This window comes from Colobus angolensis, unplaced genomic scaffold, assembly GCF_000951035.1.
Source record: "Colobus angolensis palliatus isolate OR3802 unplaced genomic scaffold, Cang.pa_1.0 Scaffold164, whole genome shotgun sequence".
NCBI classification, from domain to species: Eukaryota; Metazoa; Chordata; class Mammalia; order Primates; family Cercopithecidae; genus Colobus; species Colobus angolensis.
This window is the reverse complement of record NW_012114755.1, coordinates 1,926,254-1,940,980: the sequence shown is the minus strand read 5'-3', so window position 1 is coordinate 1,940,980 and position 14,727 is coordinate 1,926,254. Positions and strand designations below refer to the sequence as shown.

Here is a 14,727-nt window from a genome sequence, read left to right as displayed (position 1 = left end):
AACCCGGGAGGCGGAGCTTGCAGTGAGCTGAGATCCAGCCACTGCACTCCAGCCTGGGTGACAGAGCGAGACTCTGTCTCAAAAAAAAACCAAAAAACCAAAAAAAAATAAAACAAAAAAAAGTAATTAACTAAATTAAATTACATGACCCAATGGCATAGTGCTATTTTTAATTTTATATTTATTGATACCAGTTTGGTAAAATTTATTACTTTTTTAAAAAGCTTTGAAAATAACTTTATAAAACTAAAATTAACCTTTTCCAGAGGCAATCTTTGAAGTACTAAAGAAAAGACTGCCATGCTGAAGATCCATCATTTCTCCTTTCAGCTTGTCCGATGCAACATCAACAAGGGCAAGTTCATCAGCCAAATCCTAAAATACATGAAAGTTCTGAACAAAATGTTCCTACTTAAGTTTTAGGAGAATAAGAAGAATTTTCATGTGGCTACTTGATAATTAAAGGACTCTCATATTTTAATAGGAAAAAATGATATAAATTAGTTTTTCAATGAGCCTGGGTGCCTGAAAGTCAAGGTAAGTAAACATTAGGATGTAGCAAAAATTATTGTTTGACTTCACATAATTGTCAGAACTTTTCAGAGTTGGGGGATTTTTTGTTTTTGTTTTTGTTTTTGCCATTCAGATAACAATTTGAAACCAAGGAAAATAAAATGATTTCAAAGGCTTTTATTATATTTAGCCTTTATTTTTGTGTTTTTTGTTTTGTTTTGTTTGAGATGGAGTCTCTCATTCTGTCACCCAGGCTGGAGTACAGTGGCACAATCTCAGGCACTGCAACCTCCATCTCCCAGGTTCAAGCGATTTTCGTGCTTCCGCCTCCTGAGTAGCTGAGATTACAGGTGCCTGCCACCACGTCCGGCTAATTTTTGTATTTTTAGTAGAGACGGGGTTTCACCATATTGGTCAGGCTGGTCTCAAACTCCTGACCTCAAGTGATCTGCCCACCTCAGCCTCTCAAAGTCCTGGGATTACAGGCCTGAGCCACTGCGCCTGGCCAGGATTTTATTATATTTAATCTTAAGCCTAATTTCTGAGTTGGCTGAAGCTGCTTTTAGTATGCGCTGTTATGGCCCAGACAGGAAGGTAACCACCTCTGATGAACACTTATTGTTTTCATCTGTCTAGCGTCCCTTTTTCTGGTAATAGAATTGCTCTTTTCCATGGGAACCCATTCCATGTGTTTCAGTGCAGTACAACTAACATTGGTCTTCCTTCCAAGCTTGGGGTAGATGGGCATAAAACCAGACCTAGCCAATTGTTCCATCCTTTCCTTCTGGTCACAGAAATCAGTTCATAAGTGGACATATGGCCCAGGTATAAGAAACAAGCATGTCTATGAAGTTTGAAATGGAAGATGGAAGATCACATCTCACTTTTCTTTGGAATCATAAGCTCTAAGAATAACACACAAATCTAAGAACATAGTAAGGACTGTAGAGTTGGAGAAAAAACAAGAATCTAAGAACAAACTGTATAGCCATCTTTACTACCACATAGAAAGACTCTAAGAATTAAGCCAACAGAGAAAATCTAAACCAAGATATGCAAAGACTATGTCTTGATATGTCTGAACTTCAGAATCCGGTAGTACCTGATGCTAATTTTGCCCTATTTCCAGTTACATGAACAATACATTGTCTTTTTCTGCTTACCCTAATTTAAATTGGGTTTTTGTCACATGCGACAGAGTATGGAACTATATAGAAGGAGTGTATTCATTCAGATTTCAGTGGCCAGATTCCAAAGGTGTAAGTGAAAGAGGTAAAAGTCCCTGGCTGGGCGCGGTGGCTCGCATCTGTAATCCCAGCACTTTGGGAGGCCAGGGCGGGTGGATCACCTGAGGTAGGGTGTTCGAGATCAGCCTGGCCAACGTGGGGAAATCCCATCTCTACTAAAAATACAAATATCAGCCGGGCGTGGTCGCAGGCGCCCGTAATCCCAGCTATTTGGGAGGCTGAGTAACGAGAATCGCTTGAACCCGGGAGGCAGATGTTGTAGTGAGCCGAGATCATGCCACTGCTCTCCTACCTGGGCGACAAGAGCGAGACTCCATCTCAAAAAAAAAAAAAAAAAGTCCCTACTTACAGGCAGGCGCAGGGGCTCATGCCTGTAATCCCAGCACTTTGGGAGGCCAAGGCAGGTAGATCACAAGGTCAGGAGATTGAGACCATCCTGGCTAACATAGTGAAACCCCGTCTCTATTAAAAACAGAAAAAATTAGCCAGCCATGGTGTGGAGGAAGCCTGTAATTCCAGCTACTTGGGATGCTGAGTCAGCGAATTGCTTGAACCCAGGAGGCAGAGGTTGCAGTGAGCAGAGATTGTGCCACTGCACTCCAACCTGGCAACAGAGCAAGACTGCCTCTCAAAAAAAAAAAAGATGGGAACAATAAACACTGGGGACCCCAAAAGCAGAGAGGGAGGAGGGCATAAGTATTTAAAAAAAATACCTATTGGCAGCCAGGTGTGGTGGCTCATGCCTGTAATCCCAGTACTTTTGGAGACCAAGGCAGACAGATCACTTGAGGTCAGGAGTTCGAAACCAGCCTGGCCAACGTGGTGAAACCCCATCTCTACTAAAAATACAAAAAATTAGCCAAGCCTGGTGGTGCAAGCCTGTGGCCCCAGCTACTCAAGAGGCTGAGGCAGGAGAATCGCTTGAGCCCGGGAGGTGGAGATTGCAGTGGGCCAAGATCGCACCACTGCACTCCAGCCTGGGCAACACACAAATCCTGTCTCAAAAAAAGAAAAAGAAAAGGAAAGTCAGAAAAAGAAAGAAAGGAAAAGAAGAAGTTTAAAAAAAAAACGGAAAAGAGAAAGAGAGAGAGAGGGAAAAGTCAGAGGACACATAATTGCTTTCAAGGGATTAACCTGGCAACCCTGAATACATCGACATATACAAGACTCTGAAGTGCTCACTTGATTCTGATTTTCAGCCACAGGATGGGCTTCTCACTCACCTTCAGTAAGATACTAATAGCACAGGCCATGCCTACGGCACCAGTTCCAACAACAGTAATTTTACACTGGGAGTTTTTATCATCCTCAATTAGCTTCTCAATTAGCTGCTCCTTGACAGCTGACATTTGGAGAACCTGATAGGGATAATGCAATTTCATTGGATTAACCACACTGAACATCTAAAGAACTACTTCTTAAGTTTGCAGAATGTTGGAGCCCGGAATGGGGGGAAGCCAAGGAAATAATTTCCTGGTCAAACGGTGCGGGGAGGGTAAAGCAAGGCGCAGTCTACCAGGCAATGGGAGGGCTTGGGCACCAGCAGGCTTTTGGATTTCTCCCTGCCCCCAGCCACCACTTTCACCCCAGCATCACATGCTCACAAATGCTTTGCTTGGCGCTATCAGTACAGATGAACCAAAAGGGCAAAGCACCACCTTTGAAGGAAGGCACAGAAGTAACACCAGAAAAATACACCAACGACAGTTGAGGCTCGAAGCCCGGCGACGGTTACCCTCCCAGGATCTTGAGACACGCACGTTCCCACGCACGGCTCTTGTGCGTCAGCACGCAAGCTCCGCCCCCCGCTGGGGGAGGCGCAGGCATACGGGTGTCTTCCCTGCGCTGCAGAGCTGAGTGGGTGGTAGAGGTTGAGATCACCGAAATGTTGGTGCGAAGAATTCTAGACTGGCCCAAAGAGTGTGCAAGACAGGGATATCTATGCATTATTTGCAGGATTTTAAAAACTTATTAACTTCTGTAACTTCAGGACTGAGTGCTGAAATAAAGTTAGAATTTCTCTTGCGAGAACAGAGGGTAGTAATGAAACGCAAAGATGCGAAGGATCCTTTCAATTTACAGCAAGAAATTGTTAATATTTATAACTCATGGCCGGGCGCGGTGACTCACACTTGTAATCCCAGCACTTTGGGAGGCCGACGCAGGTGGATCACCTGAGGTCATGAGTTTGAGACCAGCCTGGCCAACATGGCAAAACTCTGTCTCTACTGAAAATACAAAATTAGCCGGGCACGGGTGGCACATGCCTGTAGTCCCAGCTACTCGGGAGGCTGAGGCAGGAGAATCACTTGAACCCAGGAGGCAGAGGTTGCAGTGAGCCAAGATCGCGCCACTGCACTCCAGACTGGGCAAGGAGAGAAACTCCATATATATATCTCTCTCTCACAGAAGGGGACACAACCTCCTCCATCTTTTGTCGAGTACTGCATTTGAACCTTTTTCTTTTTCTTTTTTTTTGAGACGGAGTCTTGCTCTGCCGCCCAGGCTGGAGTGCAGTGGCCCGATCTCAGCTCACTGCAAGCTCCGCCTCCCGGGTTCACGCCATTCTCCTGTCTCAGCCTCCCGAGTAGCTGGGACTACAGGCGCCCGCCTCGTCGCCCGGCTAGTTTTTTGTAGTTTTTAGTAGAGACGGGGTTTCACCGTATTAGCCAGGATGGTCTCGATCTCCTGACCTCGTGATCCGCCCGTCTCGGCCTCCCAAAGTGCTGGGATTACAGGCTTGAGCCACCGCGCCTGGCGAACCTTTTTCAAAATCCAAAATATAATTTATTTTTCTTATAATAGCCTGTAGTGTTGTTATTGTTGTTGTTTTTGATTCAGAGTCTTACTCTGTCACCCAGGCTGGAGTGCAGAGGCGCTGATCTCAGTTCACTGCAACCTCCGCCATCTGGGTTCAAGCAATTCTCCTGCCTCAGCCTCCCGAGTAGCTGGGACTACAGGCATGCACCACCACGTCCGGCTAATTTTTGTATTTTTAGTAGAGATGGGGTTTCACCGTATTGGTCAGGATAGTGTCCAACTCTTGACCTTGTGATCCGCCCTCCCAAAGTGTTGGGATTACAGGTGTGAACCACTGTGCCCAGTCAGTATTTGTTTTGAATATGGTTCAGATTATACAATAACCCTGCTTTAAACCCTTCAGTGGCTTCCCATTACACATAGAGTAACCCACTTTTACCACAACCTAGATCTTCAAGATTTGGCCTCCTACCCCCACCTCTGATATCATGTCAGGACACTCAATACACTCCCTTCCAACTAGGCTTTGGACAGTTTTTTTGGATCAGGACTTTTTGCCGTTCTTTAAACCAAGAAAGCTCTTTCCCTAGCCCTTCTCAAGGTTAATTCCTCATTTTCAGTTTTGCACATACATGCTCTGGCTTTCCTTGACAAATATCAACTACTATCATTTCCTGTGTATCTCTCTCATGGCACTTTTCTCAACCAACAACTAGCCTGAAGCTAGAGGCCACCTATAGCGGACAGGAGCAGCAACCACTTGGTCCTATACCTCCACAGCAACCTCATTTATTCCCAGACTGAGAGGGAGATTGCTGGCCTGAATGGACTGGAAATTTAAGCTCTACACCTGCCTCAGGCCCCTGGCGGCCAAGGAAGGTATCAGCTTGGTGGTGGCCAAATTGATGCTAGGTGACTAGAACTGGCTCTTTATCCATGCCTGCCCAAATACTCCAAACTTAATACTTAACATTTCGCTTACTTGATTGCAGTAACTTTAGAACCAAAATTTGTCTTTCTTTATTCTTGTACATTGCAACATTTACCAAAGTATAGTAGGTACTCACTAAAGAATTTTGAGGCCAGTCATCGTGGCTCACACCTGCAACACCAGCACAGCACTTTGGGAGGCCGAGGCACGAGGAGCACTTCAGCCCAGGAGTTCAAGACCAGCCTGGGCAACATAGGGAGACCCCCCCCCATCTCTTCTCTAAAAAATAAAAATAATTTTTTTTTTTTTTTGAGACAGAGTCTCGCACACTCACCCAGGCTGGAATGCAGTGGCGTGATCTCGGTTTACTGCAAGCTCCACCTCTGGGTTCACACCATTCTCCTGCCTGAGCCTCCCAGGTAGCTGGGACTATGGGCGCCCGCCACCACGCCTGGCTAATTTTTTCTATTTTTAGTAGAGACGGGGTTTCACCGTGTTAGCCAGGATGATCTCGATCTCCTGACCTTGTGATCTGCCTGCCTCGGCCTCCCAAAGTGCTGGGATTACAGGAATGAGCCACTGCACCCAGCCAAAATAAAAAAAATTTTAAAGAATTTTTAAAGAACATGGCTTTGAAGTACTGAGTTTTATTTTGGCAACATGGGGGGAAAAAATGAAGTAGAACCATGTTCTGAGCATCACATTTGCTTCTACACTAACTGGCAACTTCTGTGAGATGGGGATAAGGCCTGCTTAATTTAGTTCCCAAGGTTACTAAGAAAAAAAAAAAAAAAAATCAAGGCTCCTTGCAGAGTTGGCCTACTTCATGCCTGGGGCAGGAAAGTACAAAGTGAACCTAGAACATTTATTTTGCCCATAAGCAAGGGGAAGTTTTACAAGATTGCATTTGAAAATTCGTGAAAGATTAATAGAATCAATTTCACTTAAGCATTATTTTTCAGTCATGTTGGTATTGGCTAATTTATTGTATCAAATAATATAAAATTAATGTAAATTTAAAAAATTTTAAAGACTGAAGGTGACTCAGTTTACAAAAGGCAGGCTGGGCGCAGTGGCTCAAGCCTGTAATCCCAGCACTTTGGGAGGCCAAAACGGGCGGATCACGAGGTCAGGAGATCGAAACCATCCTGGCTAACAAGGTGAAACTCCGTCTCTACTAAAAAAAAAATGAAAAACTAGCTGGGCGAGGTGGCGGGCGCCTGTAGTCCCAGCTACTCGGGAGGCTGAGGCAGGAGAATAGCGTGAACCCGGGAGGTGGAGCTTGCAGTGAGCCGAGATTGCGCCACTGCACTCCAGCCTGGGCGACAGAGCGAGACTCTGTCTCAAAAAAAAAAAAAAAAAAAAGGCTACAGGATTAAGTACAGGCTTCTTTTTGTGCTAATTTTTGAGAGAGGGTCTCACTATGTCACCCAGGCTGGAGTACAGTGGCAGGATCTTGGCTCACTGCAACCTCTACCTCCTGGGCTCAAAGGATCCTCCCACCTCAGCCTCCCGTGCAGCTAGGACTACAGGCACCCACCACCACGCCTGGCTAATTTTTTTTTTTTTGTAGACAGGCTTTTGTCATGTTGTCCAGACTGGTCTCAAACTCCTGGGCTCAAGCAATCCACCCACCTTGGCCTCCTAAAGTGCTGGGATTACAAGCCACCGCATCCAGCCTATAGTCTAAGATTAGATACTGGTGATGGTTACCAACTATATGAATACACTAAAAATCCACAGTATGATACACTTTATAGCTGTGTCCAACCCTTTGAATGTGAGGACTCTTTAGGTGTTGGTGGGTATCAAGATTATGAACTTTTTTTTTTAGCTCATCAGCTACCATTAGTGTTAATGTATTTCTTTAATTTTTATTGAGACAGAGTCTTGCTCTGTTGCCCAGGCCCAAGAGCAGTGGTGCCATCTTGGCTCACTGCAATCTCTGCCTCCTGGGTTCAAGCGATCCTCTCAGCTCAGCCTCTTGTGCTTCAGCTTCCCAAATAGCTGGGATTACAAGTACAGGCCACCATGCCTGGCTAATTTTTCTATTTTTAGTAGAGATGGGGTATCATCATGTTGGCCATGCTGGTCTTGAACTCCTGGCATCAAGTGATCCACCCACCTCAGCCTCCCCAAGCGCTGGGATTATAGGTGAGCCATCACACCTGGCACATGTTAGTATATTTAATGTGTGGCTCAAGACAATTCTTCCAATATGGCTCAGGGAAAGCAAAAGGTTGGACAACCATGCTTTAAGATAATTCCTTCTCTTAACTAGTTCTCAGGAAATAATCTTTGGAAAAAGATCTTGGAGTTGGGAATGACAATAATGTTGTTCAGTTAACCTTTACAAGTATGGTTTTCAGGCCTGTATAAGGGTCACAGTTATATTTTCAGAAAAATGTACAGAAAACATTCGTAGACAACCACGAAGCGTACTTTTTTTTAACAGATGTGGTTTTGCTGTGTTGGCCAGGCTGGTCCCTAACTCCTGGCCTCAAGTGATCAGCCCACCTGGGCTTCCCAAAGTGCTGGGATTAGAGGCATGAGCCATCGCACCCGGCCTTAAAATTGTTTTTAATTGTTACCGGCTTCCAGAGGGCAAAAGATCTCAAAAATCTGTGTTCCCTATAGTGACAAACTACCATTGCCTCTATTCAGTTGGCAAATAAATTTTACATTCACATATAGAATGTTACTTTCCAATTATGATTAGCATTATCAAATATATAATACTTTGGGACTTATTATAATGGAAGTGGTACCAGTACAACTCAGTTGACTATTACACATCCTCTGCTATTAGTCAATAATATCCCTTTTAGAAAAAATTGTTGCAGGGTTGCCCAAGAATAGCCTAACATTTCCAAATTAATATAATAACTAGTAGCTTTATGACTTTATATCCTAATATAATGAATTAACCAAAGTAGTCACTGTTCAAGGTTTATTGGGGGTTTTAGTTGGTATAACACTTGGATAGTTGGTTGTATTGTTTATATGTAGATCTTTTTATGTTATATGGTAATGTACACTACTGATATATATAGCTCACAAAATAAGCTCCTTTGGAACAATTACGCACAAGACATACAATACTGGATTTATACACTGGATCCCAGGATGTGACTGACTGAGAAAAAATGTTGGACTAGGCATGTTCAGTGAAGGAGCCAGGAAATTATATAACACACAGTAAACATCCACCTAGCTCAAGGGGCAAATGCAGCATGTACAGAATTGGCAGTGGTGCATCAGAACTATTTCACACTAACCAGTTTAGGACTACACAAGATTAATACCATCTAGCATCAGGATATAGCTGTGGATTTCACAAACCATTCCTATTTCTAACTTCAGGAGTTAATGCTTTTCCCAGTCCACCTTAAAATATTACTGCTTTAATCACAGATCAGATAAAAAGGACAACATGCACAACCTCCAACTAGAATCCTGTTGTAGCCTAGACAGTGAAATGCTATGACATCAGAAGACTTTAAAATTGCAGCTCTTTTTGGATTCTCCAAAGTGTATCTGCACTCTTCTTCAAACGGGCCTCTTCCTCAGGAGTCAGAGTCACCTTCACAAGGTCTGAGATTCCATTCTGTCCCAAAATGCAAGGAACACTAAGGAAGACATCATCCTTTATTCCATAGAGACCCTGAAGATGAAATGAAAAAAAAAATCTTACATTTTGTCTATGCATTCTACGTTTCTCAAGACTTACAGTCTCTATAATTATAAAGCATTTTTTGAGGCAGAGTCTTGCTCTGTCACCCAGGCTAGACAATCTCAGCTCACCACAACCTCCACCTCCAGGGTTCAAGTGATTCTCCTGCTTCAGCCTTCTGGGACTACAGGTGTGCGCCACCACACTTGGCTAATTTTTGTATTTTTAGTAGAGATGGGGTTTCACCATGTTGGCCAGGCTGGTCTCAAACTCTTGACCTCAGGTGATCCACCTCTTGGCCTCCCAAAGTGCTGGGATTGCAGGCATGAGCCAGAGTCCAGCTGCTTTTTTTTTTTTGGATGGAGTTTTGCTCTTGTTGCCCAGGCTGGAGCGCAGTGGTGCGATCTCAGCTCACTGCAACCTCCGCCTCCTGCGTTCAAATGATTCTCCTGCCTCAGCCTCCCAAGTAGCTAGGACTACAGGCTTGTGCTACCAAGCCCAGCTAATTTTGTATTTTTAGTAGAGACAGGGTTTCACCATGTTGGTCAGGCTGGTCTTGAACTACTGACCTCAGGTGATCCACCCCTTGGCCTCCCAAAGTGCTGGGATTACAGGCATCAGCTGCTGCACCCGGCCCTTTTTTTTTTTTTCAATAGAGACAAGGTCTCACTATCCTGCCTAGGGTGGTCTCAAACACCTGGGCTCAAGCGATTCTCCTGCCCTTGGCCTTCCAAAGTGCTGGCATTACAGCTGTGAGTCACTGCGTGTGGCCTAATTATGAAGATTTTAAAATACAACTTGAGGCAGGGTGCAGTGGCTCACACCTGTAATCCCAGCATTTTGGGAGGCCAAGGCGGGTGGATCAACGAGGTCAGGAGTTCGAGACCAGCCTGGCCAATATGGTGAAACTCCATCTTTACTAAAAATACAAAAATTGATTGGCCACTACTCTCCAGCCTGGGCGACAGAAGACTGTCTCAAAAAAATAAAAAACTTTGATAGGGAGAAATTCTTTTCCAGGTTTTCAGTTATGACTTAATGAATAGTATAAAAGAAAGTCATTAAAAATAGTAACAGAAGGCTAACTTGAATATAATTTCTATTTTCCCCAATGGAAAAATAGTTTATCTTTTACAGTCTTCCACCTACCTCAGCATAATTGAATGAGACTTTTTTTGTAGTCAAATTATCAAGTATCTATGTGTTGAACAGGCCTAGTGGACATTAATCCTAAAGCTGAACCATTTCTTTTCTTTTTTTTTTTTTTTTTTGAGACGGAGTCTGGCTCTGTCTCCCAGGCTGGAGTGCAGTGGCCAGATCTCAGCTCACTGCAAGCTCCGCCTCCCGGGTTTACACCATTCTCCTGCCTCAGCCTCCAGAGTAGCTGGGACTACAGGCGCCCACCACCTCGCCCGGCTAGTTTTTTTGTATTTTTAGTAGAGACGGGGTTTCACCGTGTTAGCGAGGATGGTCTCGATCTCCTGACCTCGTGATCCGCCCGTCTCGGCCTCCCAAAGTGCTGGGATTACAGGCTTGAACCACTGCGCCCGGCCTCAACCATTTCTTTCAAAAAAGGAAAGCTATGGGTCCATTAATTTATTTCACTTTAATCAGTAATGGAAGACTTGTATTAATCTTTCTCAGAAGAATCTTTGTAAAAGGCCAGGAAAAAGCATTCAAATACAGTGTATCACTACACAGACCTACCTTAATCATAGTGGAAACTGGGTGCACTCGCCTAAGATTCTTCATTATACTCTCTGCCAAATCTGCTACAGAGAGTCCAATGGCCCAGGATGTGTAGCCTTTGAGTTTGATGACCTCATAAGCACTGGAGGGTAGGAAACCATAGGTCAGGGCAGAAAAAGCAGGGTGGGAGAAAGAAAGAAAAACAAAGTTTTCATTAACACGTTTTACAGATGTTGCATTACAGCAAGAATAACTCTTGCACATGTACGCTAGGGATATTCATTAACAGTATTGTTAGTAATAGCAAAAACATGACAATCTTTCCAATGTCCTCCAACAGAAGAATGGATAAATCATGGTATACTGATACAATGGAATATTACATAGGTATCAAAAAATAAACTATAGCTACTTGTAAAAAAAAAATGGGATAATTCTTAAAAATATAATATTGAATTTTAAAAAGAAATCCAAGACAACATAGCATTCTTAACTCAGGATTATGTCAAGTGGGAGCGTGAGGGGGACAGAGGGATAGCTGGGGGAAAGAACACAGAATCCACTTATTTCCAAACACCAGTGGAATACTAAATTCTGATTCAACAATGTTATTTGACAGATATCATCAGTGTTTCTTTCTTGAGCTGGGTGATGGGTTCACAGGTTTTATTTAATTAAACAAATACAAACAAGAGGGCCTTGCTTGACCAATCATGAGAATATGTCATGAACTAAAGATTATGATTCGTTTTTTAATTCTATAGACCTGAGGTCCACACAGGACCACAAAGGTAAATAATGCCACCAAGTTGAAAGCTTCCCTATTTCAATAATTTTTTTTTCTTTTGAGACAGGCTCTCACTCTGTCACCCAGGCTAGCAGGCTGGAGTGTGGCAGGATCTCGCTTCACTGCAGCCTTGACCTCCCAGGCTCAGGCGATCCTCCTGCCTCAGCCCCTTGAGTAGCTAAGACCACAGGTGTTCACCACCACGCCTGGCTAACTGTTGTATTTATTGCAGAGACAGGGTTTTACCCTGTTGCCCAGGCCGGTCTTGAACTCCTGAGCTCAAGTGATCCTAGGGCCTGGGGGCCTGGGCCTTGCAAGGTGAAGTCCATTCTTTTTTTTTTTTTTAAGAATGTTTTTATAGTATGATCTTAACAAAGCTTAAGAAAACAAGTTTTCTCAGCCAGGTAAGGTGGCTCATGTGTGTAATCCCTGCACTTTGGGAGGCTAGGGCGGGCAGATCACCTGAGGTCAGGAATTTGAGACCAGCCTGGCCAACATGGTGAAACCCTGTCTCTACTAAAAATACAAAAATTAGCTGGGCATGGTGGTGAATGCCTGTAGTCCCAACTACCTGGGAGGCTGAGGCAGGAGAATCACTTGAACCCAGGAGGCATAGGCTGCAGTGAGCAGAGATGGTACCACTTTACTCAAGCCTGGGCAACAGAGTGAGATGCTGTCTCAAAAAAAAAAGGTATGGTGGTTCACACCACACCTGTAATCCCAGCACTTTGGGAGGCTGACGCAAGCAGATCACGAGGTCAGGAGATTAAGACCATCCTGGCTAACATGGTGAAACCCCATCTCTACTAAAAATACAAAAATTAGCTGGGCATGGTGGTGAATGCCTGTAGTCCCAACTACCTGGGAGGCTGAGGCAGGAGAATCACTTGAACCCAGGAGGCATAGGCTGCAGTGAGCAGAGATGGTACCACTTTACTCAAGCCTGGGCAACAGAGTGAGATGCTGTCTCAAAAAAAAAAGGTATGGTGGTTCACACCACACCTGTAATCCCAGCACTTTGGGAGGCTGACGCAAGCAGATCACGAGGTCAGGAGATTAAGACCATCCTGGCTAACATGGTGAAACCCCATCTCTACTAAAAATACAAAAAATTAGCGGGGTATGGTGGCACATGCCTGCAGTCCCAGCTACTCAGGAGGCTGAGGCAGGAGAATCACCTGAACCCAGGAGGTGGAGGTTGCAGTAAGCCAAGATTGCGCCACTGCACTCCAGCCTGTGTGAAAGAGCGAGATTTCGTCTCAAAAAAAAAAAAAAAACCACAAGTTTTCTGTCTAGCAAAAAGTTCTCAAATGCAAATGCTATTACGATTTTAACCTTTTAAATAAAAACAGTAAATGTTAATATTCTGTGTTGCCAAATTAAAAGATTACCTCTCAACCACCTGCTTGTGAACCTCTTTCCACTGTTCCTTATCTTTATCAGTCCCTAAATCTGGGTGCAGAGTCTTCAGGGAGACACCAGCAACATTCATTCCACTCCATACAGGCACTAAAAGAAACAGTACAGACTACATTTATTTTCATGTACCAACAGATTAGTAATTATGATTCATTTTTCTATCTCTTATCTTCGGAGGAGGAATACTCAATTTTGGTAGATGGTCAAGACTACTAAAGTAGCCATTACTCACTTTCAGATTAGATTTTCATTTGCTTACGTTATATAAAACTAGGAATTTTCACTGTATTCTAACCTGTTTCTCTGGCCAATTGAAATGTTTAACCCACGTATATTTGAAATATAAAGATAGTATGAGAACACAAGGGGGGTTTTCTTAGCATACAGAACCAAATCATAACATTTTTCAACTGTGATAATAATATAACTTTTGTGCACTCCATTTGGATTTGCTGACATTTTCAGGGCCAGGCAGTACAAGTCAAGTATAAACAGCTGTGATATTAAATGACTGAAGTCATCCTAAGAACTATAGTCTTAAGATAGCCACGGTAAGAAGAGAAATTTCATTCCCCATCCCCCTAGCCATAAAATGCCATATAAAATGGCAACAATCTTAACCATTCTTAACATATAATTATACAAAATACTAGGTTTCAGGAAACCATTCTATCTTACTGAATGGATATTTGATTAGGCTCTAATTGAATAATACAATGCTCATTGACTTTTTATATAATCTTTCCAAAAACAAAAAGAAAATAATTTATGCTTACCACTGGAATCTCCATGTTCCCCAAGGACCCACCCATGACAGCTTAATGGGTGAACTCCCAGTCTTTCCCCCATCAGGTAACGGAATCTGGCTGAATCCAGATTGCAACCACTTCCAATAACACGGTTTTTGGGAAAACCACTTATCTTCCAAGCCACGTAGGTCAAGATATCCACTATGAAAAAGGAGAAAATAAAAGTCACCCATTATCCCTCCCCATACACAAAAAGATATCCTTACTATGAAGAAAACAGTTAAGCAGATACTAGGTGATCGTTAGATAATGATAGGCTACTCCAGATATATGGCTTTGTATGGATCTTGATATTGATCATGGCTAACCCATAATTTTGTTAATATTTTTTAAGCCTCTATACTATGTATATCAAGTCCATTAGTATTCAAAAAGTATAGTTTTGGCTGGGCATGACAGCTCACACCTGTAATCCCAACACTTTGGGAGGCTGAGGTGGGAGGACTGTCTGAGGCCAGCAGTTCAAGACCAGCTTGGGCAACATAGCAAAACCCCATCTCTACAAAAAACCTTAAAAAACTAGCCAGGCATATTGGTGCACACCTGCAGTCCTAGCTACTTAAGAGGCTGAGGAAGGAGGAATCACTTGAGCCTAGTAGGTCAAAGCTGCCATGATCATGCCATTGCCCTCCAGCTTGGGTGGCAGAGTGAGATGTGGTCTCAAAAAAAAGTATAGTAACAGTTTTATGAAAATAAACTGTAGGCCGGGTGCGGTGGCTCAAGCCTGTAATCCCAGCACTTTGGGAGGCCGACACGGGCGGATCACAAGGTCAGCAGATCGAGACCATCCTGGCTAACACTGTGAAACCCCGTCTCTACTAAAAAAAAAAATACAAAAAACTAGCCGGGCGAGGTGGCGGGCGCCTGTAGTCCCAGCTGCTCCAGAGGCTGAGGCAGGA

At 43.6% G+C, this 14,727-nt stretch overlaps 2 protein-coding genes across 3 annotated transcripts in view; both read right to left on the bottom strand.

Moving 5' to 3' along the window:
- Positions 1–3,493, bottom strand: part of LOC105508587 (L-lactate dehydrogenase C chain-like) — a 48,167-nt gene extending 44,674 nt beyond the window's left edge. Inside the window, exons 1-3 of the mRNA XM_011937465.1 lie at positions 3,365–3,493; positions 2,984–3,118; positions 258–375 (exon numbers count right to left, since the gene is read on the bottom strand). Coding sequence (XP_011792855.1) covers positions 258–375; positions 2,984–3,109 — 244 coding nt within the window. The 5' untranslated portion in view covers positions 3,110–3,118; positions 3,365–3,493. The remainder of the gene's footprint in view (positions 1–257; positions 376–2,983; positions 3,119–3,364) is intronic.
- A 4,519-nt stretch (positions 3,494–8,012) lies between these two features.
- Positions 8,013–14,727, bottom strand: part of LDHA (lactate dehydrogenase A) — a 14,294-nt gene continuing 7,579 nt past the window's right edge. Inside the window, exons 5-9 of one of the 2 annotated variants that reach the window (XM_011937462.1) lie at positions 14,415–14,420; positions 13,796–13,969; positions 12,992–13,109; positions 10,832–10,955; positions 8,017–9,115 (exon numbers count right to left, since the gene is read on the bottom strand). In XM_011937462.1, the coding sequence (XP_011792852.1) occupies positions 8,951–9,115; positions 10,832–10,955; positions 12,992–13,109; positions 13,796–13,969; positions 14,415–14,420 (587 nt within the window). In that variant the 3' untranslated portion in view covers positions 8,017–8,950. Of the gene's footprint in view, positions 9,116–10,831; positions 10,956–12,991; positions 13,110–13,795; positions 13,970–14,414; positions 14,421–14,727 lie in introns of both variants that reach the window. The other variant, XM_011937463.1, reaches the window with a different exon arrangement.